Here is a 27,470-nt window from a genome sequence, read left to right as displayed (position 1 = left end):
AAAATGAAACTTTAGGTACAAGCATAGGCTGAAAGATTTGATGAATGATAGCAAAAAAGATATCTGCTAGCACTGCACTTCATGCTGGGTAATCCATTTCTACCTGGGTCACCTTCAGAGTCATTGAAGTCAAAGTCGTCCTCAGTGAAGGGCTTCAGGCAGCTCTGGTGATCTCCGAATGCATGACGACGACGAGTTCTGGTGGGTACGACTCCATCTGCAGCCACATGAGAATCAGCGAGTTAAGCTAAACTATTTAAACTCCATTGTTTTGTCCTCTCTATGTTCCCTGATGCTTCTTATTTAAGAATCAGTGTACACATCATTCAATTTCTAATTATTTCATCTAATGTTTACCAACAAATGGTGTTATAATGTAGATTGCAGAGGAGATGTTAGGAAAACGTTGGAAAAAATATCCCAGATTTTACCTGAAAGCTCAACTGAATCCACTCCACTGTCCTCAGCCACTTTCAAGAAAATCTGAAGAGTTAGAGAATGAAAATATTGCCTTAAGTGAAAACAGACTGCAAAAACTATGCAAATGACACATAAATATCAATTTTATTTTTATCTACTCATGACTGTGTTCAATTTAAAAAATTCAACTTCAACCAAATGAAAATGTAGTATCTTACTTCTTCTAGGGTGGTATCAGATATTCCATAGCTTGAGATTCCCAAGTCAGTCAGTCGGTCATCAAGCTCATGAAAGAGCTCCACAAAGGCGCCATCTTTAGCAGCCTGGTAGGGCAAGACATAGGCGAGTTCATGGCCGAGATCCTCCACCAGGCGAGCCTCAGGGACATGCTTGAAAATCACATTGGAAATGAGGGAGACATCTGTGGGGAAGAATAAGCAGAGAGAGTGAGAGGTTAGTAAACTGACAGAGGTCATTTTACATTACAGCTTTCTTTTTTGGAGCTCAAACTGATAATGTGGGCTTAATTTTACTTGTTATTGATTCTTACCAATAGTAGTGGTTTCACTTTCTGGTTCACTGCCAAGACCAGCATCTGAACTGCTTTCTGATACACTGTCCTCCTGTTTAAAAGACAAGACATTACAGTTAAGAGGGAAGAAAAAGACTCAGTCGTCTCAGTCTGTATTAATAATACAGAAATAGAAGATTTTTTTCGTTCATTTAAAAACATGTTTAATATTGCTTTTTACATTTCTTGTACCTTTTCTGTTTTCTTGCTATAGGAGACTGTGCTGGCAGAATTCCTGCATGACTGTAGCGTTAAGTCATAGTCTCTCTTGACCAGGGTCAGGTAGTAGCCTGTCCCCAAGTGGGTCTTCAGGAAAAGAGAGGAGCCTACGCAACACAGCTTCCCGTGCGAAATAATGGCAATGCGGTCACCCAGGATATCAGCCTCGTCCATGTGATGAGTGGACAGGATGATGGTGCGGCCTAAGAATAGAAAAAAATGAATTTGTCATTTCATTCTTGGGCGTGGATTTCTTGACTCAAATTCTATGTAAAACTACAAAAACAAAAGCTAAGACGATATCAGTTTCAGTTACCTTGTCTGTATTTGAGCAAGAGGTCCCAGATGCCCCTGCGTGCGTAGGGATCAACACCAGCTGTGGGTTCATCCAGAATCACAACCTTTGAACCACCAACAAAAGCCAAGGCCACTGACAGCTTCCTCTGCATTCCACCTAAAAAGACAACAAGAAATAAAAGTCAGAGACAGACTCTGAGTAAAAGCGTTAAACAGGAAATCTCTTTGCAGAATCTGCCCAGTGAAATAAATCAAATTGACTGAAACTGACCGGACAGGGTGCTTGTGCGAGACTTTCGTTTGTGAGGCAGTCCAACATCATTCACAATTTGTTCCATTTCCGCCTTCACCTTCTCCTCTGGAAGACCCTTCAGGCGGGCGTAGAACCAGATGTGTTCCTCGACTGTCAACCTGCATTACAGCAAGCAACAGTTCACTTAACAGCCAAAGCACAGGAGACTAAAAGTTTCCACAAAAATCTGCCCCCAGTACCGCATACGTACATGCTAAAAAGTACGTTGTGTTGAGGGCATACACCCAGATTCTGCCGGATAGTGCTGAGTTCAGAGCGAATGTCTTTGCCGAGAATGTAAGCTGTGCCAGATGTGGGTGGAAACAACCCTGTCAGGATTGACCTTGATCAGAAACAAGAAGGAAACACAAAAACAGAGTCAGCACTTCAGCTAGGCGAACTTTAAAATCCTTTATCAAGGTTCAAACTCTCAGCTCAGCAAAACTTGGGAGTACTGTAGACAACATGTGCACTATCTTACATAGTTGTGGTTTTGCCAGCTCCATTGTGTCCGAGGAAGGAGGTGATCTGGCCCTCATAGAATCTCAGGGACAGGCCATCCACGGCCAGTTTGTTTCCATGGCTGTAGATCTTCACAAGATTCTCAATGTAAACACCTGGCTCTATGTGGCTTGGCTCTTCCTCAATGCAGACAGCTGCAAATCAGACACAAAAAACAGCATAATTTATCCTGGTATGCTATCCAAACCTCTTTAAGTAGTTTAAAATGAAGATGTGTTGTATATCTAAAAAGACAAATAAATTATGGTAATAATAATTATGATATGTACCATCAGCGTTACCCTTCTTTGACAGAGGGGTGGAAATGTTCTTGTTCTCTTTTTCTCCACACCAATATGTCCTAGTGAAGGGAAAATACCAGGGCCTGGGGATCCCATACTGACCTGTAATAGAATGTATTGCTTGTAAAGTAATTCATTGCTCACGTGCAATTTGTCCGTTAAAGGGAAAAATACCCAAACTGCAAAGTTTTTGCACAACTCACCAGGGAACACAGCTTCAATGTACCAGGTCATTATTCCATACAGCACAGCGTCAAACAGCATGAGACAGATGGAAGTGGTCAGGTTGTAGCTGTCTTCCTCTAGAGGGCTGGCAAGTAGGTTTGACCACTGTATTCCCACTCCTTGTTCTTCAAAGAGGGCAAAGTACTCACATCCAAAACCGAAAGCCACAGGAGAAAGGAGACTCTGTGAAAATGAAAGAGCATTCAAATTTTAGGACAGAAAATTATGCCTGCATACAGCAAGCTTGTTTTTAATCACTATATTCAAACATAGAAATAATATTTTAAGACAAAGGCATGAGGAAAGAGTACAAAATGCAAAAGAATCATGTTTGTATTCATAAGTGTGTAATTAAATCTATTCAACACACCACAACAATTTTTGCTCCAAAGCCCACGTAGTCCTGCCAGGCAACACAAAGCACGTAGGGCAGGTAGAGAGTGAAGTATATAATGCCACCGCAGGCGGCTGCCAAGTTGGCACGAGAAAACAGCGTGCTGATGAGAAAGCACTGCATGATGGTAACTACGCCAAACGATCCCAGGAAGAGAAACACAACGCCGGAGTCACTGTAAGGCAGCAGGTTACCCATCTGAGAAGGACGTCAGACAAAAGAGACAGGGAGAGAAAAGAATGATGTCACTTGTTTTCCACCTTTTAATTAAATTTGGAGACATCATGGAAAAAGAGTCACTTAATTAATTGCTGAGTATGAACATCTGCAATGATCAGTGTGAGTATGTTCACTTGTTTTCTATAATTTGCTGATGTTCCTTCATGGTGACATATTGGGTATACGTGTGTGTGCCTGTGGCTGCACCAACCTTCAATAACATCACCAACAAGCCAGCGCTGATCAGCAGGGGGATTAAACTGCTGATGAACCAGCTGAGCCAAAGGGTGCCGTTGTTCAGTCCCATGATTCTCATGGTCTCTTTGAGGCGTGCCTCTTTCTCGTATACCACTCCCTTGATGATGATAGCCACTGAGTACATCCATGCCAAGGTCATGAAGAGAGGCATTGACCGACTCATCACACGCAGGAAACTGAAAAAGGGCATTGAATGTTACACACATATCCTCCGTAGAGGCAAAACACATTCTTTTTTTAACCACAGCATTCACTTACATATCATCAACGTAGCAGGGGTAGGGCATCTGCTGAATGTAGATTCCTGTCTTCTGCTTGGTGCCGGTGACAGCTCTGATAATTCCTTGCTCAATTACATCCTGCAGGTAGGAAAACCCACCCCAGACATACCGCAGGTCCTCAAAGGGGTCTGCCCTGGGACCAGGGTCCCAATATCTGCAAAACAAGATGAAAATCATGAGGGTCAAACAAACAAAAAAGGAAAAGGGAAAATAAATAAAAACCGTCTGGTCAACACAGCCACTTACCCGTCTTTAATCTTGTTTGTTCTTTCCACATTATCGATGTCCATACGGATTTTGTAATTGACATTGGGTGGCAGGTCAGTGCTGTTGTTGTGGGCAATGTCAGGAAACACGATTCCAGCCCAAAACCTCTGGTTATCAAGAAGACCCATGGACTTGTTGACCAATCGCTCCTCATTAGCTACTGGCTCCAGTTTGTCCAGGTTCACACACTGAAGAAGAAGGATTTTGATAAAGACTGGTTTTAATTAGAGTTTAACTAGAAAAAAAGGCCCTTTTGCAATAACTTTTATCTGAAAATTGTTCATATTGAAGATGCCATCAGCCTGCAGACACGCAGTTTGAGTGTCAAATCCTTAACAGCTCCAAAACAAACTACTCAGCTCTTACAAATGCTATAAATGTTTCACCTCAAGTAGTCACACAGTTTCTCAGAAATATATTTATTTAAACTGGAAAACAGCTATGAACTTTACACCCTATTGCACAAACTCAGGTCCTTTTGTAACCACACCAGGATTGTTTAGCTGATTTGTTGAGAGCGCCTACAGATTAGCTTCAGACTTTTTTGGTTGACAGAAGCGGACTTGTACCAGATCCTCCCACAGCAAGTCTCTACTATGCCAACAGAAAGCTAGAAAGCATAATGAAATGTGGGTGGATGATAATAATTAAAATACACCATATGCTACATATGTATGCCATTTATGGCTGTGTAAGGTTGTCCTCGACACAGTTCACAGTGCAAGAAGCTTCACACATCATATGATCTTCTTAAAGGGTGAAACAGTCAGTAGGTCAGTGAGTTGTTTGTGATTTTGCTGAACATGTAATTGACCCTAAGTGAGGCTTTATAAATGATTTGTATTGCATTTGTGTATTTAATAACATTATCCACAGTGGCTAGAGACAAAGGAAAACCAGGTCATGAGATTCACACTAAAATGATCAATTACAGTAATAAAATTATCTGTCTATGGAAAGTAAACACTGATCGCCTCATCATAGGTTAATAAATACTACAAGGCCGAACCATGTGTTTCATGTTAAATGCATGTCAATACAAATATCCTGAACAATAAATGTAGCAGCCATTCACAGGAGCAAAAACAGTGATTAACACTGGACAGAGAGTTTAAAGGTGGCTGTTTATCACTACGGCTCAGCTCTGGGATACTGATCAAACAGCCAAGGAACGATGACAAAGTCTGCATGGCAATAACTCAATTTAATGAAGGAAGGGAAAGAACATTAGATTTGAAAGCTTTCGATAACTGTGAGGATCTGAAAGCAGTTCAGATGCACTGAACTGTGGAAAATGATGGAAGATTTGTAATGTGAAGCCAAAAATGTGAAATGAGCTCTCATCTTTCTGCATGCATGAAGACCTATTCTACAGACACAACTTCTAACCCACGTGATTATGGCTTTAATCCCAAAATCTCAAAAAACATGACAGCACATGACAGTTTGTTTTGCACTTTTTGCTAATACATCATATATCTTTTATTAAAACTAACCTCCATGAAACGAGAAATGGTCTGTATGGCGTGGTCGGTTTCATTGAAGACATCTCTCCAGGTGTAGACCGAGCCTTGTTTTTTGTTAACTGAGGTCTTAGAGAGGAATGCTGCTATATCTGACACGCGCAACTCAGTCCCACTAAGCTGGGTGTTAAGGAACATAGCGCTGGCATTATTCTGGAGCAGGGTCTGCAACAAGAAAAAGTTACATTTAATAACAAATAAAATCAAAGTAATAATGCTGGTTTTGATAAAGAATATCTAAGATGCTGGAAAAGCTGAAAGTTCTTTTGTTTTTCATTTAAATTGTCTTTTAACCTTCTTCTTTTTGTGATGCAAAATGCCAAACTGTGAAAAAATGTATTGTTTGGGCAGTTTATCCCTGACAGCAACTTGTCACTAAACTCAAAATGCAGCTCATTATCAGCATGTAACGTCTTTTTTACAACCTTTCACCACCAGGTGGTGCTTTATGCAATTCCCACATGAAAATGCTGAACAGATTTCTCAGGCACAGCCATGTTATAAACTACATGTCTTTTTATTGAGATGTATTTTTGAGAACATAATAACAAGTAAACTGATTCCAATAGGATGCCTCCAGAACGATGCTCACTAATCTCGGCAGAACAAGTAGTCAACCAAGCACGTGTGGTTGGTCTGCCTCTATTCTTATTTGAACGAGAACAAGTGTGGCCTAAATGAGACCAGTTCTTATTTTTGGTTTATGAGCTTTTTTTCCTCAGCTGCCAGATTCTCATTTCGATAGCTTCAAATACATTCATCAAAAAAATCACAGAACATAAACACTCTTTGATATTGACGTCACATCAGATATATAATTACATATAATTACATTTCAGTAAAGGCGATCCTTTCATGTAAACAGGAAGCACTCAGAGCAGACAGCTCTGATGTGTGCCAAAGGAAAATGCCACTGCACGCACTCACCCTGACCAAGTCCATTTCCTCGCTATTCTCCATGAAGTTCCAAATCTTGGGCTTCACCTCCTCCCACATCCCTCCAAGGTCCCTCAGCACACCCAGCTCCTGGAAGGTCTTATTAACCTGAAACATCCACCAAAGATAATTTCATTTAATGCTTCATACACACCTCTAATGGGAATTTCATATGTGAGGAGATAACAATACCTCATGGATGATCCTCTGTGTTGCTGGAGTGTCTGGTGTATAAAGGATCTTCCCCATGAGAAGGGGCTTCAGAGCTCGCCAGATCATTCTGGAAATGGGACTGGACTCCAGGTTCTTCATCAAATTGTTACAATAAGGAGCTGAAAAATAAAAATAGAGACATTTGAATGGTGAACCTTGTATTAGTAACAATAAAATATTTGACTAAAAAATTGTACTATTGCCAAACTAAATTAATAGGTGAGCTCTGAACACTTACTGGAGGAGTTATCATAAGTGGACATGGGTTCACTGTCACTATCGTTGCCGTGGTTTCCAAAAAGGGCCTTGTAGTTGTTGTCTTCATACCAGTTGAGAGACTTGATTTTGAGGCCCCCTCCCTCAGGATGTCCACAGACGATACGTGACACGGCCTGGTACATCTGATTTGGAGACCCTGTAGCATTTGCGGTAAGATACAGGATCTCCTTTCGCATATCCTTCCAACTCTTCATGCTGGCAAGCTGTAGTAGAGAGAGGCAGATAAAAATGTCAACATACTGATGATTGCTAGTTGGCTGTAGATCACATTAGAGATCTACTTCTCATGTCCTCAAAAAATCGGTTGACAATCTTTGGTTTGTCTACACAAATAGAGATAATGCTTTTGATTTCTCCTGGAAAGGCCTATTTTAGATACAATATATCATCTTAAAACATTAGAAAAATTCTTATTTGCGCTCATTCTGGGAGGCATTTTTTTTTTTTACCATATTGCCTTCTTTACAGTAAAGTAACTACATATATTTAAGACGGTGACTATTATTTTTTTTAATTATATAGATCCACATGGTTGAAATTCATCCTGAATGACAACATGAGTGCATTTAATGCACCACTGATCACTTCAAGTGTCATCCCATACGTGTTCAAAGTTGCTCTGCACACATTTCTTCTTCAGCTATTCTCAAATGTCCTGAATGAGTAACAGATAACGAGCAAACTGAAAATAATATGCCCACATCCTTATTTGAAAAGGGATCGTTTGTGACAACAGTAACATGAAATGTTTGAGTGCCTGTGTGTGACGCTGGAGGTGTGAAGATATTGAAGGTTATTATCTCCTCTATGGTTGGTATTCTGGACGTGGAAGTCAAGTGCTGCACTGAGGGGTGGAGACACTTAGCACTTAGCTGTCTGTCTGCCTCAGATAAATTTAACTGGTGTTCCTGGTCTATCGTTATGCCTGCGTATGTGTGTGCATGAGGAGAGGTCAGATAAAATGTAACACGTATTTCTGCACGTGGCTTGCATGCTATTGCTGAGCGTGTTACATAAAAAGCAGCTGTGATGACGATATTTATCATAGTGTACATCTCACATGTTTTGTAACAAATTTTGCAACAAATAACACAGAATTTGCAGAGCTCGTCTGCTACCACACCAATTTCAACAGCAGACATCTGTGACAGTTTTCTGCTGCTTATGCATATGTTTTTAATGTGCACACAGATAAAGGGAAATGGACTTCTCAGTTAGAGAAGTTAGAGACTTCGTGACATTCACTCATCATTCAGTTAAACATTTTTTTGGCATTGGCACAAAATGTAACAAATCTAAAATGATTAAGATTTTTTTTGTGCATATCCTTCCAGTTTTAATCTCCAGAAAAACTGGAACTATTGTGATGTCAACATACATTTGCATTGTTACATCAAACAGAAAGCAGGGAGTTCATTTTGGTTCACACTGAGGTTACTACAGGTCATCAGACAAGTCTACACTAGTTTACTGTTAAGTTTCCAAGCTGGTCATCAGCTACCTACACAGGCAATTATGTCACCGACTCGTGACAGAGAAGGATGTCTTTTGTTCAAGTAAAAAAGAAAGAAAAAAGACGATAACTTCAGCAATTCCAGCATCACACACACGAAAAATCAAGCATTTCAAGTCCACTCAAAGGGGGACTTTTGTGAAAGGAAGAAGGGTACTAGGGTAAGTTTGAGCTTTGTGCTTTAAGCATGGAGGCTGAGGAAATCAGACCCTTTCTTGACAAAATGAGATAAAAATGTGAGAAAGAAAGAAAGCAAGAACGAAACAGAAGACAAACAAACAAACAAACAAGGCAGTGTGTAAGAGGCTGCAGCAGGAGGTAGAAATGAGCACAGAAAGCAGAGGAAGGTACGAGAACAAAGAAAGGTTACTGTCGGGCGTTCTCATAACTGGCAAACATCCGCAGGCTCCACAAGTACAGCCCTATTATTCTGACAACTGTTACTGAGTACATGCTCACTGACACAGAAACACACATGCACACACACAAACGCATACAAACGCATTCAAGACAAAGTAGAAACGCACACGCCTTTCTGAAATGCCACGCATTCCTGTTTTAAACTGAAGACCACAATTTTCTGTCATCTTTGTCACTTAATATCAGCTGTTTCATCTCATTTTTATTCATTTATTTATTCGCTATTTGCCAGGCAAACAAATATTCAACGCAGTTTACAAACAAAGAGAAACTGAGCCTGAATTTAAAGACCTGTTGCGTCCTACAGCTGCACTCGCTGAGCTCGTTTTGTATGCGGTCGCTTTGCAGCTGATCCTGCAGCCACATCAAATGGTCACATGCTTTCCTGCTCTGTCATGAACAAAGAACTGTAGGTGATGATTTCTGTCAGTATGTGTCTGTCTGTAGTGCTGACTGGGTGCATATCAGATTCTTTTAGGAAGTTTTGTTTTGTGGCAGTCAAAGTACATTAAAAAGTTATCAGGCTGTGCATATGTGTATGTGTGTGTGTGTGTATTTAACACTGTATGTAGCCACCAGGCAAAATTTATACATAGGTCTGCATGAGTGCGTACTTGTGCTGAAAACGCTTTTGTGTGACTAAATTAATGTGTCATTTCCCTAGTGGGTTACTGCCCATGTTATCTTGGGTGACTAGGTGACTAATACATACACACATCCATGCAGGAACTTGCACAAAAATACACACACGCACATCCACACAGACATGGAGGCAGCAGAGAAAGATCATCCTAGAGTAACCCCACAGCTGAGTCTACACGAGGTTACTAAAGTTCAAGTTTCCGCTCAAGCACACAGCTATTTAGACGAGAACAGACCCTCAGAGGGCAATCCTAAAATAATTGTGAACATGAAGTCACAAGTATAAACTATATTTACATAACTTTGTGACCCAAATTCTCAGACAACACAATAGAATAGGAGTTGGAGGTGTACACGGTTGTTCTTTCTAATAATGTAAACCTATTAGAAAAACATATAACAATACACTGATCACTGTAAAGCAGGAAAGAGTAAATATGCTAAGAATGTTACCGTATGCACTGTAAACTGGGCTTCTTTGTGAAAAATTATAAGGAACAGTATACAAGTAAAAAAAATGTAAAAGTTAACAGTTAAAAGCTTTTCCCTTGTTCATCTGGTCATGTTACAGATTCAGCTGACTTTACAAACTCTAAAAAGAGTTTTAAATCAATTTTTCACAAATAGTCTGCATTTGCCAGGCTTGCCTGAGAAGACAATTCATGACCCCCTTTTCAATAATTGCTACCAATCATAATGAAGGTTTTAGTATAAATTCTAAGGGGGATTCCAGATTATTAGTGCACAAATGCCTGCCTCCTCAGCAAAACCAAAATAATCTACTTACAAACTGAGAAAAGGGTTAAGATAAAGTACTTAAGTAATTAAAGTTTAACAATACATTAAACATTTAAACTCATCATGGCTAGCAGAGAAATGAAAGGCAGCGACTTATCTGATTCAGACAACGACCATTATGTAAATCTGACATGGACCATTTCTTTTTGCATAATTTTCCATGTAGTTATGATATGCTGGTCGATAAGAACAGTTACATCTCATCGCTCCATAATGCCAGGCTTGCTCATACTACTTATCCAGTGTTTAATGAAAAGCCATGAGATAGCTAAAACCCTGCCCACCTTGCCGAGTTATGTGAATATTTATGTTTTCAATGCAATTCAATTCATATCGCATGCATTTTGCGTGCTGTTTTTTTTGAAGTACTTTGAAAAGTAGACAGTTTTGAAAAAACCCCATTAATATCTATATTTTTTTCTTGAGGTTTGTCACAGGGCTGGTAATGTGGAAAAGGGCTTTTTCTTTGGTCCTGAAGAGAAATTTTGAAAATGCATTAAGCTCTTTATGCCATTCAATAGTGATAAGCCCTGGCTTGAAACACAGGCTGTGAATGATTTTTGGTTGGGAACGAGGGTACATGATTGCACGTCTCCATTCTGGCAGCTGTATACCTCATCTATCAGCCAGCTATGCAACGTCATATAATCTTGTTCAAACAAAGAAAGGACTGAAAAGAATCATTTATTTGTCTTCATACTGTGTTTTTGGTCATGATGCCACTGCATGATAGCAATTCATTCCCAATTTCAGCAACCTAAAACATAACCAAGTCTCCAATGAAGTGTAAAAGTTTCTAAGCAGCTGTGGCCAAAATGAATATAAGCATGGTGAAATCACAGAGGAAGTTGTGCAAGAATGATTTCAGTTGATATTCTTTTTTTTCTTTTTTTTCAAAACATTTTTCATGAGATTATGCTTATCAATCATTTACACAGCACCAAGTAAAAATGTACTTGGTACAACAGAGAGTGGACTAAACAGGTTGCAACATCAGCTGCTGAGAAAAGGGAGAAGAGTGAAGTAAATTGATGTTCTTACAGCTGCTTAGGAGGAACATACACCAACATTCACGGCTGGATCTTTATGTTTTGCCAACTCAGCAGAGCAGGAGCCTGAGAGAAAGGGGGTTGTGTTGTTGCTTCTCTCGTATCTAACTACATTACAGCGGCGCTAAGATACATTAGCTCAGACGTGGATGCGAGCGTGCATGCACGTGATTTTATACTGCTTGTCTGCACTGATGTGAGACAGTGAAGACAGTGCACCTGGTTGCTTGCTGAGCAAAGCAAAGCAGGAATGTTTCATGCAGCCTGCTTACTTTTATTTAAGCTTCAACAAGATGCGTTACTGCAGTTTTTTATGCTTTTGTCTATAATTTATTTTCTGCCATTTGTACAAAAACAGGAGCTATGGTGCAAAATAGCTTAAAAAAGAGGGACCCTAGTAAATCAGAGCACACTGTGTCAGTAGAGAAGATCTGATTTTATATGAGGTGTTATAAAAGACTCATATAAGAACAACCTATTCAAATCAACCTGCACAGTGTGCTTTCGATTACTTATTACTACCTCGACCCTAACTTTCCTAGTTCAAACTGGCACTAGATATGCCCTGTATGTGCAATATGTGAAATATCTTTAGTGAGATTTGGTTCTTGGTAAGCATTGATTTTATAGGGGACTGAACTTTGGAAACAAATACCTCAGTAACCTTGTTTGTTCGTGTTATGTTAACATGGGGGGGCTGCGTTATCTGTATATGTCTGCGGTGTGTTTACCTCAACGGCCAGTGCTCCCAGGCTTTCCAGAAGATTGTCGGTTGCAGCTGAGACGTCCTGTACGTCTTTTGGATCAGACCTCACATCCTTCTGTGAGATACAAAGAGGATAGTTAGTTACTGTGCTGTAGAGATTTTCAAGGTAGCCTGCACAAATAAAAATAGATTGTCATTGCTTTTGTTCTTGCATAATATATTACTAATGACCACAGGAAAAGATTTATCACACAGACAGAGAAAGGTGAGAAAGTTGTGGGGAGGGGAGAAAAGAGGAGGAACAACATTTGGGTCAAAGGTGAATGAAGAGGGACCCAAGAAAGAACACCAGGTCAATGTTAGTTTGACCTAGGTTCCCGTTTGTCAGACTGCTGTGAGTATACACGTGCGTGAGAGTGTGCGAGAGTGTTCTCATATATCACACTTAGTTGTCAGCTGCTGGAATGTCTGAAATTCGATAAAGCACAGGTGCTTCTGAAGACAGAATGGCTTTCTAAGAAGAGAGAAAGACAATTTAACTTTCTAGAAAGTTCTTTCTCTCTAATTTGCTCAATCATCTGCCCGACTTTCTCTTGTCTTAAAAATTTCTCCACTGTCCCTCTGTTTTACACACATGCATGCACGCACACACACACACACACACACACACACACACACGCAAGGGGAGAAACTGACTTATGCAAGTTCTGGACTTCATATTATGCAATTCAAATTTTTTCCCGTTGGAAAAATTTCCCAGTCTTGCATCATTGTTTTAAAGACTCAATTAAAAAGACATACACTTGATTTTTTGGCTTGATAAAATCAGGCTTCTCTGAGCCAGAAATGTTCCTTATTTACACGCGAGTGAGCGAGACAACACCAGCAATGGTTATGAACTTTACTGACAATGGTGACATTCAGAGATATTCTCCATTTCTCTCCTCCTGTGTTTGTTTCTTGTTTGAACATTCTGTGCTGCATAATGTTGGCTCACCTTATCCCATCCTTCCAATCATGACTCACATTTCTGTCATGGGTTTGGAGGGAAAAGGCAGGCTTTTTGGAAACATGCAGGGACAGAGGAGGTTAAGCTGACCAAGAAATGGAAGAAAGAGAATACGAAAGAAAAAAAAAACCCTAAGCAAACAAAAAAGAAGCATGGGAGCACAAAATATAAGGGAGTGTGGTTATAACTACAATTCCTCTTGACCACTGACTGGTCAAAAAGTGTTTTTATAAAGAACATTTGTGATTCACCTTGCAAATAAAGGCTAGGAACTTCTAAAAAAAAAAGCACTTTGTTTGACTGACAAACACTTTGGGGATATCTGAATGAATACATTAGCACTCGTAATAGTTTTACTATAACCATGAAGCGTCACAGGTCTGTGATAATAATGCATATTTTCCATTTTAAACAGGAAGGGCATGTCTTCCTAGTTGTGGGCAGGTACACAAGATACCACATCCTGGTCAAATATGTAAACACAGATGGGAGATTTATAGTACTGTACTCTGACAGACTATTGAGTTACAAGTTTGTTGCTTTTTCTCATCTGTTTTCTTATGTTTCATTTTATGCCAGGATGTTATATAGGTATTATTAGCAATATTATGTTTGATGTCAAAATTAAGATACATTTTAAACTTATCATTTCATGGATTTCAACTCACCCGAACAGGTTTTAGGAAGTCCAAGTTAGACAGGAAGTGACTCTGGGCCTTGTTCAGCCAGTCACTGGAACTCTTACAGATGATGTCTTGAGTCATGCGGGACACGTTGCGGTCAGCAATGTGGACAAACTCCTCCAGTGGTGTGGTGTTGCAGAGATCTCTGAGATGGAAGCCGAAACCTTTTGTGAGGACCTAAAAAGAGGGGGGGGAGGACAAAACAGGATTGAGATAATATAGAGAATAATGAAAAAGCATGCATAGGTGAGATAATGTAACAGCAGAATTTTAATGTCTCTGTGTGTTATATATGTTGAGTTTAGCCACAATGGATTTACAAGTAAAACTGCATCAAACTTTGGTGAATAACAATGTTTCCTATGTGACTGTTACTGGCTCTTATAAGAATACTATCCAAACACAAACTGATAAATTCCTGAAAGCTGATCATGTAAGCAAAACAATGATGTTCCCAGAAAAAATATTATTGAGCAATTATGAGGTAAGAAATGTTCTGAATGGCGATGCTGGGAAGCCAAGAACAAACTGGACAAACGTTAAAAGGGCCATGTACTCCAAGCAAAACTCAATTCCAAGAAATTAATTGAGTCTTAAAAAACGATCCCTCTTTTTCTCTTTTAAAAACTCACAAAGATAGAAAGAAATTCTTTAAGCAGCTGCAGCCACAGTTAAGGCCCCTTTTCCTCAAGACTGTGGAAATGTGTGTATTTGTGTCAGTGTCTTGTTTTGTAAATGTCCTTGAACATTTTTTGTTATACCATCATGTCGGTCAGGCTTCACAATCCACACAGACAGACACAACTTCCAGTCTTTCCACTGGGAAAACACCAGTGCTTACAGCAGACAGTTTGAGGGACTGGGAATCACTCTCACTTTATACAACAACAGACACAGCAATATATGGCAACACACACTTTGTTGAATTTTCTCTCCTCTCCTTCAATAATGCTCTTTATGAAATTTCTGGCCAAAAGGACATCGCCCTATCTGATCAATAGCTGTCAGGGAGAGAGGAATGAGATGAACAGATGGTAAAACATGATCCCAGAGTGGGAATTTGTCTCTGAGCCTTGGTCTCTGCACGTGAGGAGAAATGTGGGGAAGGGAGGAGTGAAGAGGAGCGGCCATGTGACTTCAGCCCTCCAACTGCTAAGCAAGGATGATGTGATGTGCTGAGGTGGGAGCTGTTGTTGAGGGTAGGCAGATCAGTCAATGTATGTTCTATGGAGTTTGTTTGCATAGAAGAAGAAGTGTTCTGTGTGTTGACCTGTGCATGAGCATGTTCTGAATTATGGAAAATTAAACTCAAGATGAGAGGAATCGTTTAAAAGTGAGGGAGGTAACAACAGAAAAGGGAGTTTTGAATGTAAAAATAATGGAAAATAATTAAATTACTGACTTAAAAAAGAAAAAAAATATATAAGCATACATGATGTCATTCAAAGTGTTTCCATTACATTGTGTTTAGAGAAAAAACAAACTGAACAAAAAGACTAATGATAAGGGGACAACCTCTTTACCCATCTGCCCCTCACCCACTCTGATTTTTCTCTCGGGTATTAAGGGCTTAGCTGTGCCACAGCAGAATCCAGTGGCCCAATAGACGCTATGAAGCCAAGGTCACTGGATTTATTCACAAACACTGTGGCCAGGAGGGGTTATGATTATCTCATAAAAAAGAAAAAAACAAACGAGTGACACAAGTATTGGTAGTGGTTCTCGGGTTGTAAGACAAGCTGCACGAAAACATTTAACCCATTAGTGAATGTTACTGAAGAAAGAATTTAAAATAAATTATAATGATTCTAGACAACTGTCATCATTTACCTTCTCAAGATTGACATCAGCCTCCACTATATGCTTCAGGGCATGACGAGGAAGTGACGCATTGTGATGCAGGAAGTGAGAAAGGGTTTCATCATCACGCAAAAAGTCTTTCAGCTTGAAACCTAGAGGGAAAAAATCCAGATACACTTTGATTAAAAAAAATAATAATACTATTTTCTAGTGGTTGATTCTGACATAAAGACAAATAGCAGATATCCCAGGAGAAGAGGATTAAAAAAACTGCTTTCAAAACGTTATAAGAAATATCTACGCATATATCTGCAAAGAGACTGTTTTTATATTGTCAAATTCAGTCTCACAGTTATAAAATTTAAAGGTCTTGATTAAAGATTCAGTGTTAAATTTTCGATGATAAATGACCTCCACAGCGTGTGACACACAGATAATCCTTTTTTTTTGGAGTGACTAATTCCAAAAAAAGATAAAGGAAATGAACAATGATGGCTTTACCCAGAAACACAATGTCTCCTCTGCACTCGTTGTACTTTGCTGCATTCCAGTGAAGTCAAACCATTTCGGAAACTGGCTTGAGTAAGCTGTGTGGTTAAACACATGCACGCACACACACTGACTTCTCTCTATTCCTCAGCTCCAGGTTTGGAACTCAGCCGGGGTTACTACAGGGCATTCAACTTTGGACTAAATATTGTGTCTTCTCCTCCTCTGTAAGGATTTTGCTCCCCAGATTTTCCCTTCTCTCCTTTCACACAGTGTTCTGTACTCTAACTAACATTTTAGACCATTTGAAAGCCATTTACAAGCTATTTACTAGGCGTGAATCAAACTACTAACTAGAATAATCATGTAGCAAGAACAGGAACAACGCCTTCAGCTTGCATACTACAAGAATAGATAGTTGGTGGAACGACATACTTTTATATCAACTTTTTTCCTTTAAAAAAAGGTTTATACATTCTTTTACCACCCTGCCTGATTACTGGCCGTCTATTCTGTTCTTCTCTGCTCTCATCTAGTCTGCTCTCAACTATAAATCAGGAATGCTTGTTTAGAAAACATCTTCCTACAACCCCTCTCATCTTCCATTCCTTTCCCATCATCTTAAGTAAATCTTTTTCTGCTCTCTGGTTTTTATAACAAGCACAGATGCAAACACACACAAACTCATGCAGACAGGAAACACTTGTCTCGACTGAACTGAACATCCCCTGAGAGGAAATGAAAGAGAACAGTGTGTCTCTGTGTGTTTGAGGGCACTTGTGTGGTGTCACTTTTTTTACTGCCTGCATATCTACGCACCACAGTGTGTGAATCGTTTGTTAGGGTAAGAGTTTTAACATCTACATCCTTTAAAAGTCCTAAATACCCTTACCAGTTCTTATGGACCTGTGCATGTACAACTAATTGTGTGCCTTTGTGTGTCTTTGTCTATGTGTGACCTCAAGTCTCAGCTGGTAACAGCTAGGGAGTATTAATAAGGGCTAATCAGCGCCCCAGTAGGAAGTCAAAGCTCCCATGGTGCACCGCATCCAAAGACCCTTCGGGACACACCAGCGTGGATGGTGCAACCTTGTTGAAATGGAAAATCTAGCAGTACTTTGTGCAGTCAGCAACTTATCACTTATCAGGAACAGGAACAGTTTTTGTTTTGTTTGTGTGTGTTTTTCCTACGTTGGTGCCAGCCTGATATGAGGGCGAGCCCCATATTAACATTTGCAAGTCTGTACATGTTCCTGGCATTACCTATCTATCTTGTTTGTAATTAAACAGTACTGACATCACACACCTTAGCGACCGTGGCATCGCTGATCAAACTAGTTCAAAATCAAGCTGTCATTTCCGTGATACCACATACCCCCAAATCTGTCACAGAAACTCATCTAACAGACTTAAGGTGAAATTAACCTCAAGGGGAAAAAAAACTGCTGGACTGTCTACGAGTATGTTGGCATGTGAGCCTATTTGTGTTGTAGATCACTCTCCATTCACTGATTGTTGATGTTACATAATAAGAACTATAATCACTGTTCTGCAAGTTTTTGAGTGTCTTTGCAAACTGTTGTTAAAGTCTTTTAAAGCAGTCAGGCAGATTGAAGACGGTGGAAGATTACCTATGCAATTCCAATTAAGCTTTACTTCTGTGAAGATTAGTAATAGGGTTAAGAATCCAAAATCAAAATATATTTACCTCTCATCTACTCTTATGATATTAAACACATTTCAAAAACATATTGCATAATAGCAATGGCAATATGCAACATATTGGATATTGCAAATTTCTGCTGAAATATTTACTTTGATCTATTTGTCCATGTAATCTCACACCACAGATATATGTTAGATCTGATCAATGAAGATAACATCCAGTGTCATCCACTTGTCTTGTTATCTAAAGTCAAAAAGCTTATCCGTGTCCACAACACTTCACAATCCACCTTTATCAGTTAAAGTCTTATTGAAATGACCTCCCTACAAGTGCTGAATTATTAACCAACATGTGAGAGGCTCCACTCTCAGCTCTTTGATCCAGGCTGTTATTCTTATAGCATCACTCTGAAGCAGCACCAGCTCTGTTTGCGTTCTTTGGCATCACACAGCGCTGTCTCTGCGCTATATCAGCTCATTTCCTTTTGTGGATTAAAAGAGATACTGAGTGGAATATGGGATTGATGACTATCAGACTGCTGCGGTTTCACAAAGCAATTATGATGAAGTGCACAGACACAGAGAAACTGTGTTAAAAAGAAACCCCGTAGCTCCCTGTTCACTCCATTTAAAATAAAATGTAATAACGCACAGATAGATAAGATATATCACTGGGTTTTAAGGCATTCCGAAGAAATTCTGACAGAAAAAAGGAATACGATATCAAACGCCACACAAGGCGTGGAAACTGAGAAATCTTTACAATTGAAAACTGCCAGTCCATATTTTCTTTGTGTGAGCTGATTTGTTCGCAAACCATGCTATGCTTTGTAGGAATCATTGCCTAATGAACTGTACCTCCAGGCTAACAAAACAGCAGAGTCAGCTAAGGTAGCCAAAATAACAAGAAACTGATTGGCATGTTTTATTGCATAATTTATAATTGCTTTAGCTTCTCAGTATTCCAGAAAATAAACGTACTTATTATTGCGTGAGTATAAAAGCAAGGAAACACTAATGAGTCAAACAAAAGAGCAGCCAGATTAATTAGACTTCCTCGTTTCACATCACCAATTAAGGGAAGTTAGTAGTTACATCAGTGCTGTTTAATGTTGTTATACACTGTCCTGGAATGCCTTCCTTGTGATCCTCCTTTTTATCCTTTAATAATGTTTTTTTCATAACATCATTATATGTTTCCCCCCTGAGTGTGCAAACTGTATCAGTAACAGACAGGAAGAAACAATACTCGAACCCAGACAAAACAGAAAATCCTTATTATGATTATGCTGTGATTGTCAGGGCAGTTTAGACTTTTCCTGCCTCACGCTACCACCAGCAACACATAAAAGCGGAGAAGTGCAACACCCACTAGCTGCTCGGAAAACGGGCCAATGACATCTGGTGGACTGAGATAAGGAGCCTCTGAGTACTCAGGGTACCATTAGTTGTACGAGCTGGTACACTGTAAATGTGATCTTAAGTCACTTTATCTACGTTTAGCATATTTTTGTCAGTGTATTGATCTGCAACGACTGAAGTCTATCTCACTACAGATCACAAGACATTACAGCTCTTACTTGTACCTGGAAATACATTCTTGGGTCTTTTTCAGAGTAAAGAGGGAGGAGGGGTGGGTTAAAGGGTGATCAATGATCAGTCACCTGATCCTCAAACACTAACACAAAAAATACCAAATAATCAAAGGCACAAACTTACGAGCAGTGTTTTTCTGTAGCTTCCTGAGAGCTCTCAGCAGTCCCTTGTAGCCTTCATAGCTCTTATCATTCTGAGTGTACAACAGGATCTTCTTGGCATCAGTGAACAGACGGGAGATTCTGGTGTTTAGAGAAGGATGAGAATTGGATGAAACAAAAAAAAAATGTGTTTTTTGAATTCTGTGAATATATCAGTGCATAAATTGTTAAATATTAATACATTTGACGGCCATAGGACTCACATAGAATCATTAAAATTTCCCACCACCCCAGGACTCTCTCCAGGCGTGGGATTACGGAAGCAGGGGTTGTTGGCATTACAGATGATACCTTGTACCCAGGGCAGAGTACCTGCTGAAGGCATAGCCTTGTTTGGGAAGTGACCTGAAAAATATACATACAAATTCAGATAGAATTTGATGTAATATTATCAGCTTTTGTTAAATTAAGTCATAAAACAGATGACAGACACTGCAGAAGAAAACCTGATAGCATTAAACTACTAACTGGGAACATATAGATCATTGCAACATCACCATTAAAAAGTGCTGATTTTATCTTTAACATAATTTGAACTCTTATCAGCTAACATTACAGATATAACCACAATTGACAAGTTATTATAATACAAAAGATAAGAAGAGAACGCAAACCATTGTCAGAATGTTGACACAGTCATGATTAACTTTTTGTCATGAGATTATTGGGTTAATTGGGATGTAACTGAATTGAAAATTTGAGGAAATTCTGTTGGAGGTGGCAACTGTCCTTTTCAAAAATGAAAAAAAAAAATCTTTACAAATACTACCAGGATTATTTTGTGCTTTCAATCAATGAGTTGCAATCTTATTGACTTAAATGGGGCCAAAGTTGTGAAATCAGCTGTGTTGACAGCCAGTAATGTAATTCCCCGAGTCTTATCACATGTTCACTCACTGCAAGCAAACGTTGGCAAGTCCAACAGATTCTTCTATGAATAAAACAAAAATTCCCTGGATGAGTAAAGTAGTGATCTAACCCATTTGGCATAAAGTTTTCCTAAAAAATCATTTAAAAAATGCATCAGAACAACTGTTAGAAAGTTCAGACCGATGATACCCAGGTCACTTAAAAGTAGGAAAAACGTGCAGAAATTTTTAAGATGATGCTTTTAACAACACTTACATTCATGTTGCTCATAGGGCGGATAATGTATTCGGACTGATATCAGGATGAAAAAGATGAACAGGGGCCAGATGATCTCAATCAGCAACTGGATCTAAGACACAATGGATGATGACAAAGCTTAATCAATGAAAAGAAAGCAGGCTTTACAATCTGCATGTGAAAAAATAAGTTAATCATCCCAAAACAATGGGAAATCTCTTTTTTACTTTGCTTTTGTGTGTTTGTGTATTTACAGTTCATCTAAGGGTATTTCTACTGCTTTAAGACAGAAAAATATCAAGTGCGTGAGGAAAGGGGCTATTAGCTGTTAATCCCAGCATGACTCTAAAGTAAAGTATATGGGTTAATAAGAGGAGACAGAGTGAGACAGAGAGATATGCTGGATTTAAGGACTGTGGGTTTGTCCATCTGCTCCATATGGCTTCCTCGCTTCAGCTGCTTTTGACACAGGCTTTAACAGCATGCTAGACATACAATGTAGGGATAAAGAACAAAGCCAACGTCTCAGAAAATTTACTGTATCCCATTGTTGCAAATAATTGGACCGAAAGTCACGCAGCTAAGCCGTCACTTTGGGCAGCATTTTCGACTTGATGGACAAATGGCTTAATTGTACACAGAGAAGCCTCTCCACATATAATGGAATACTATTCAACAGTTCGGAACTGAATTTCATTTACATAACTTTGAGTGTGTAGGCATCAAGCAACACAAGAGTAACTGGATAATGGATCTGACACATAATTGTGTCATCAAGCTGTCTTCAACCGATTCACAGTAAACAGTAGCACTTTTCTTTCCAAGTGGCTCAGAGGACAATTACACTGTTGCCATTGCATTTGGGCTATGCAATGCAATATCCTGTATAAACAAGCTTCTGCAATGCTTTTATGACTAGGCATGTGGCATTGGAAGATCACATTCAAAGTAAACCAACTAAAAAGCGAGACAAACATTGCTGGGAAATCATAAAGGATGTATCTGTCTTTTTTGTGATGAACAGCATAACAGCATAGATATCTAAGTACCATCTAAGAAATTATAGCAACGATAAAACCCAACTGAAATAAGAAAAATAAAAGGTACACAATTTCCTTGTGGCTATTGAATAAAAGGTATTTAACCCAAAGAAAGTTTGGTTTAGTGAAACACTGTTAAATAGTAAAACATTTTAGGAGTCACGACAAACAGATAAAACAAATACCCAAACACAGGATTAATCAGTCAGTTGAGCTACACTGCTACTTACAGTCTGTCTCCGTCGGTAGGTGAAGTTCTTCCAAAGCAGTAAACCCAGCTGAGTGGAGACTGCCATGTTGCCGTCTTCCCAACCTCACTGAGCACGCTCCAGCTCCTCACTGTGAATTCACACAGACAAGAAAGAGGATCAAACGCTGTATACAGGACTCATCAATAACAATCTGCTCTGCGTGAAAAGTCCACTAATTAAACAAAGTCAGCTAACTAACTAACTAACTAACCCTCTAGTCCCTGTGGATAAAGACACGGATGACAAAAAATGTACCACACTGACGCACAAAAAAAAACCAGAACAGAAAGTTGTTACATGTTATATTAGCAAAACCATGATTACCAAGATCACGCATTTGTACCGAATATGGCTGTAAACTCGGCCTCATCATGTGACAGTGGGCCATGAACAGAAATGTATCACCTTTACGAAAACAATACACTCAAACAGTTATAATCAGGAGAAAAACAGCATCCTGGAAGGCAGCAAGCATCAGCTGATTGGAAACAAGAAACCAAAAAATAATAATGATGGCAAAAACATTCACCTATTGAACAAAGTGTTTCAATCTGAAACTCAGAGCCAAGCCGAAAGTGTCGCTACAGCCGACAAATTAAGTCAACTCTACTGACTGAGGAAGGGTGCTAAATCCTGCAAACTCAGGTCCACTTCATGTAGCCCCGTCTGTACCAAAGTTAAGTGACGCTTCTTCTGGGAGAATGACTGGGTGGGTGGGGGGGGAAATTCGTCATGTGGTACGAGTTGTTAGCTACCACCCCCTGATCCCCCCCCCAATCCCTTCTTTTCTTTAATCACAAAATAAAATTCATCCTATTAACACTCAGTATCGCACACAATACTGCGTCTCGTTTAAAAGTTAAAGTTATCACCGTAAACCCGTTTGTTCCTGTTGTTTAAAACAAAATAATCCACTGATTAAACGGAGTTTCTTTCAAATGCTTGTGAAAATCTGCGTGGGTGGAAACTTTTCCCTGCCTATTTGTTTGCTCTATCTGCAGCTCGAAAAGTCCTTGGATATTTGCTCAGATGTGTTTTATGTAACACGATCTAATGAGACTACCTATACAGTCACCTATAGTTTTAATTTCAGTATCTTTTTTTTAATACCAGGAAAAACTGATGATAGAAAATTAATCAATGTGAATAATTAAAACAAGAAAGCCTTGGAAATCTGAAACATGGCATTATCAAGAATTAGTCAGATAATTTTGTTCTCCTGATGATCAAAAGTTAACATAAAAACTCTTTAATAAAGAACTTATGAGTCACTGCTACTCAAGGCTGATACAATTATTAATTAAGGTCACTGAAATCTATTTTACTTAATGTTAACTGCAGTTAGAGAGGAAGACGGAGCATGTTCAACCATATCTACTTTCTTCTATATATAAAATGACATATCAAAAATAGTATAAGGGCTCATTCCTGACATCTCAACATTTCACTGAGCTCAAACACTATTAGCAGTACTGCACTTTATGTACTTTCAGATTTGATGGTTTTATTGGTGATGAAGTTGGATTATTTTTGGTGGGAGAATTAATGCTGTGCTGTTTATTACGCAGAAGTCCTTTATACAGAGAAAAGCTGGCTGGATTGCACAAAGAGCAGGATGACAAAATAACAATGTCAAGGACAGGGTGATGTTGAAACATGAGGTTCTTAACTGATCTGCCTGTGGGCTGAAAAACCTTGTCCTTATTAAGCCATTCAACACTTCTTTATGGTTTTACGACGCATTTTCTCTATTTCAAGCAAATAACATTTTAGTCAATCCAACCACATTCTGAGGTGTTTTGCAGAATGAAGCGAATTTATAAGATTACTGCCAAATGAATAAATTGTTGTATTAAACTATTTTCCACTCTGTTAACAGTGATACAAGAAAACATTGTATTTAAGAAAATAAAGAAAAGGTCAAAATGAAAATATTGTTAAACCTGGCTAAAAGAGCGTTTCAATAATTATGACCGCCCATCACTTACTGTCTTTTCATACCAGTCAGTCGGTTCTAAAACACAAATTTTCTGCAGCTACTGCTAAGTGGCTGTAATCAGTAAATCCACTTAAATGCATTAAATGTCGCAATAAAAACTAACATGAACTTTGGGAACAGCAAACAATACTCTAACCCCTGTCCTTATTCAGCTGTACTCCTACATCTGTTTTCTCCATGAGTCACTCAATTTAATAACAGAACTCGAGTTTCAGAGAAACAATGTAAGATACCTGGAACTGACTTGTTGAGAGCCTCTTCACTGAAAAAACAAAATAAAAGCAAAACATCAGCTATCTGATTTTTCGTTATTATTTTTAACGCTGTTGACCATTTCTGATGACCATTCACTGAGGACGTGGGGGAGAATTCTGAAAACCCCGAAGACAAAAAACATCATCAGCACGATCTTGTGTTTTATCACAACTGATGGTGAATGCGGAGAACACCATGTTTATTACCATATCAGAGACAGCAATGGTGCTGTAGCAGATGGTGAACTATGCATACACTGCATTCTTTCTATGCATTTCGTCATTTAACACACATACTGAATAGATGTCACTGTTCTTTTCTACTAAATACATTGGATTTAAAAAGAAAAACATATGTTTTGTCTTTTTATTGGCAGAATTTATTGTTCTGTAACTGCCCCCCCCCCTCCCCTCAACTGAACCCCGCGTTTGCGTCCTTATTGCCAATTACAAACCTTTGCATTCATTGACCTTTAAGTCTATCTATATTTTCTCCAATAATACAACCAGTTCAACATGTAATCCCGATAAATCATTATCGATCAGTCCACCCTCCGGGATTTGTATGATTCTGAGACACGACGTGGTGGAAATGCGTCGCATACAGAGAGACACGAGCGGTTCTGCTTAGTGATGAGAAGCCCGTACAGTGCAGAGCCAATGCGCCTCTAGTGGTAGACACACAAAAAATGTTATTTTTAATACTTGTTTACCATCAATCCTTGCTCACGTGTTATATCACTCTCACACACGATTCCCCCCCCTTGACTTCATTGTCTTGCTTTGTGTAAAACACCTGAGAAATCACTCAGAGCGAGTTTTTAAAGAGAGCGTTTTCGGTATTAAGAAAAAAAGAAATATAAAATCGTCGATGCTTTACAGGAAAGACGCGTTTATGCTTCCCTAACTCACGAATGAAAAAAAAAAACCTACAGTAATGCATCTCGTCATCACTGCGTACATAGGTACACATAGAAAACCTACAGTCTCGTCACCACTGCGCACATACACATAGATATAAAAGAAAAAGACTTTTCTTCACTGACAACAAAAAACTAAAATAAAGGAAGAAATTGAAAGCAGAACATAGTAAATAGTCATAATTGAAATTGGCCACCTTTTGCACTACAACCAAATGTCAACGCTATAACAGACTTCAAATCATCGTTTGATTGAGAGTTTTGTGCTTCTGCTTCATTGTGTTACTGAGCTGAGGTTACTGGCGGTCATCAGCTTTGCGACGCTGACCCACAGCAGCAGCATCAAGTAAGCCAAAGTGAAGGCAGAAGTAAGGTGAGCAAGCCTTCAGCATTAAGAGGCAACAAATGGGACGACAAAATATCGATGTAACAAAGACCACCTATACAGACAACTGTTACCATACAAAGCGCTCTGTCGTGGATATGCATTAAGGAAGAATGTAGATATTGGGTTTTTACATCTTTAGGTTTTCTTTAAGGGTTTGCAAATGAGGACATTGCAACAAACTGCCTTTTATTTTTGGTATACCTCATCGGAAGTCCTGTACTTGACTATGGCTACCTTGACATCGCTTTTTAACACCATATAAGACACTTGCGCCACAAAAGAGCAAAAAATAAGGAAAGAAAAAAATGCATTCACTTCTCCTTTACAAAACCCCCACAACAGTACTGACTTAAACTTAAAGTGTCTATTCAGGCACATTAACGTCACTGGTTAACTCCGCGACGTTAATGCAAAAACATCGACTAATAATTAGCCAATAATTAAAGGATAGAAATTTTCATCTAAGAAGAAAACTACATTTTCACTCACGTCCACTGAGAATATTAAGTTGACAACATCTGCATAAATAGTAATATGTTTTTTTTCTTTAACAGAGATATGTTCACACTCTTTGTTAAACAAAGAAACGCACATTTTCTCATAAAAGTCAAAACTGCGCTTCCAAATCACCGACCTGTATCCTGCACGGTGTTTATATCCACTCGTTCTCATAAATTGAAATCCTTCGTTCAAAACAAGTTGTAAAGGGTGAATAAAATGTTCTCCTCAGTTGTTACGGTGCACCGTTGCTCTCTCTCTCACTGGCTGACAAAATGTTTTTTTCTTGTCCGCCAGGGTTTTATAGCGCAGCTCAATGCGGAGCAGAGAAGAGCAGCAGCAGAGGTAACTAACGGTCACCGTTTGTTGCTGCTCCCATATAAGGAGAGCACGTGCGGAGGCAAAACATGTCTTAAAGGGCCAGCGACACCCGCGCGCCTCTGTGCGCCTTTTCAATAACTGGATGATTCATGAAAAAATTCAATTAGCAACAACACTTTTTTTTACACTTAATCAGATTACTGACCATTGTCCTATATTCAAGAATAATAATAATAATAATAATAATAATAATAATAATAATAATAATGATAATACGGTATTATCTCTTTCTCTTGATAATTTAAGTAAAGTTATGCACAGTGGATTGAGTTCAAGAAATTTAAAATGAGATTAGGTATACAACATAATTGTAAAAATGTATAACACAGCACACGTGTAAAGTGTATTGAAGTGTTAGGTGGGATTAAAAAGAGAGTATCACATTATGCATGTACTGAATTATAAATCTATCTATCTATATTATATGCATGTATTAGATTCTGTAAATATAACATTTCCATATCCATATGTTGTGTGGGTATCGGGCATGGATCTATTGATAATTTAGAAAATGAATGTTTAAAAGGCCTATACAAACACAGAACCCAGTTTCTATTTCAAAAGGTCCTGTAGATAAACAAGGGAGTTGCAAAAATACTGGATTTTCAGTCAACAAACTGTACACTTGTATTCTTCCTGAAAAGCAATACTATAGGTGAATATTAATGTGGCTCTATCTGTATATGTGTATTCTGCCTCCTGGCCAATGTGTGCACAGATAGGCTCCAGCCCTCTGTGACCCTGAAAAGGATAAGCGGCTTAGAAAGCGCATGGATGTTAGCTTGTCATTGCTTCATTTCTAATTGCTGCTTTCATCCTTCAAACCTAAACTCAGACCACGGCAGGCTAAGACCACTCCAGGTCACGTGGAGTGATACGGTAATGCACAATAAACAGTAGATGC

At 39.0% G+C, this 27,470-nt stretch overlaps 1 protein-coding gene across 3 annotated transcripts in view; it reads right to left on the bottom strand.

The window, feature by feature from the left end:
- LOC100694252 (ATP-binding cassette sub-family A member 1) overlaps positions 1-26,506 on the bottom strand; it is a 35,316-nt gene extending 8,810 nt beyond the window's left edge. The window contains exons 1-27 of one of the 3 annotated variants that reach the window (XM_003449944.5): positions 26,322-26,506; positions 22,106-22,214; positions 20,854-20,947; positions 19,932-20,073; positions 19,691-19,809; positions 15,848-15,969; positions 14,003-14,194; positions 12,351-12,440; positions 7,157-7,400; positions 6,898-7,037; positions 6,697-6,813; positions 5,743-5,934; positions 4,226-4,434; positions 3,957-4,133; positions 3,652-3,874; positions 3,198-3,419; positions 2,806-3,010; positions 2,591-2,704; positions 2,281-2,455; positions 2,011-2,142; positions 1,779-1,918; positions 1,527-1,664; positions 1,184-1,413; positions 971-1,043; positions 639-841; positions 432-483; positions 104-217 (exon numbers count right to left, since the gene is read on the bottom strand). In XM_003449944.5, coding sequence (XP_003449992.1) covers positions 104-217; positions 432-483; positions 639-841; positions 971-1,043; positions 1,184-1,413; positions 1,527-1,664; positions 1,779-1,918; positions 2,011-2,142; positions 2,281-2,455; positions 2,591-2,704; positions 2,806-3,010; positions 3,198-3,419; positions 3,652-3,874; positions 3,957-4,133; positions 4,226-4,434; positions 5,743-5,934; positions 6,697-6,813; positions 6,898-7,037; positions 7,157-7,400; positions 12,351-12,440; positions 14,003-14,194; positions 15,848-15,969; positions 19,691-19,809; positions 19,932-20,073; positions 20,854-20,947; positions 22,106-22,171 — 3,925 coding nt within the window. In that variant the 5' untranslated portion in view covers positions 22,172-22,214; positions 26,322-26,506. Of the gene's footprint in view, positions 1-103; positions 218-431; positions 484-638; positions 842-970; positions 1,044-1,183; positions 1,414-1,526; positions 1,665-1,778; positions 1,919-2,010; positions 2,143-2,280; positions 2,456-2,590; positions 2,705-2,805; positions 3,011-3,197; positions 3,420-3,651; positions 3,875-3,956; positions 4,134-4,225; positions 4,435-5,742; positions 5,935-6,696; positions 6,814-6,897; positions 7,038-7,156; positions 7,401-12,350; positions 12,441-14,002; positions 14,195-15,847; positions 15,970-19,690; positions 19,810-19,931; positions 20,074-20,853; positions 20,948-22,105; positions 22,215-22,655; positions 22,807-26,321 lie in introns of those variants that run through there. The other 2 variants (XM_005454754.4, XM_019359717.2) reach the window with 2 other exon arrangements.
- Between the last annotated feature and the right edge of the window lie 964 nt (positions 26,507-27,470).

The sequence above is a fragment of the Oreochromis niloticus genome, linkage group LG6, assembly GCF_001858045.2.
Source record: "Oreochromis niloticus isolate F11D_XX linkage group LG6, O_niloticus_UMD_NMBU, whole genome shotgun sequence".
Classification (NCBI taxonomy): domain Eukaryota; kingdom Metazoa; phylum Chordata; class Actinopteri; order Cichliformes; family Cichlidae; genus Oreochromis; species Oreochromis niloticus.
Note: the sequence above shows the minus strand (reverse complement) of the source record. Positions and strands in the feature narration are given on the sequence as shown.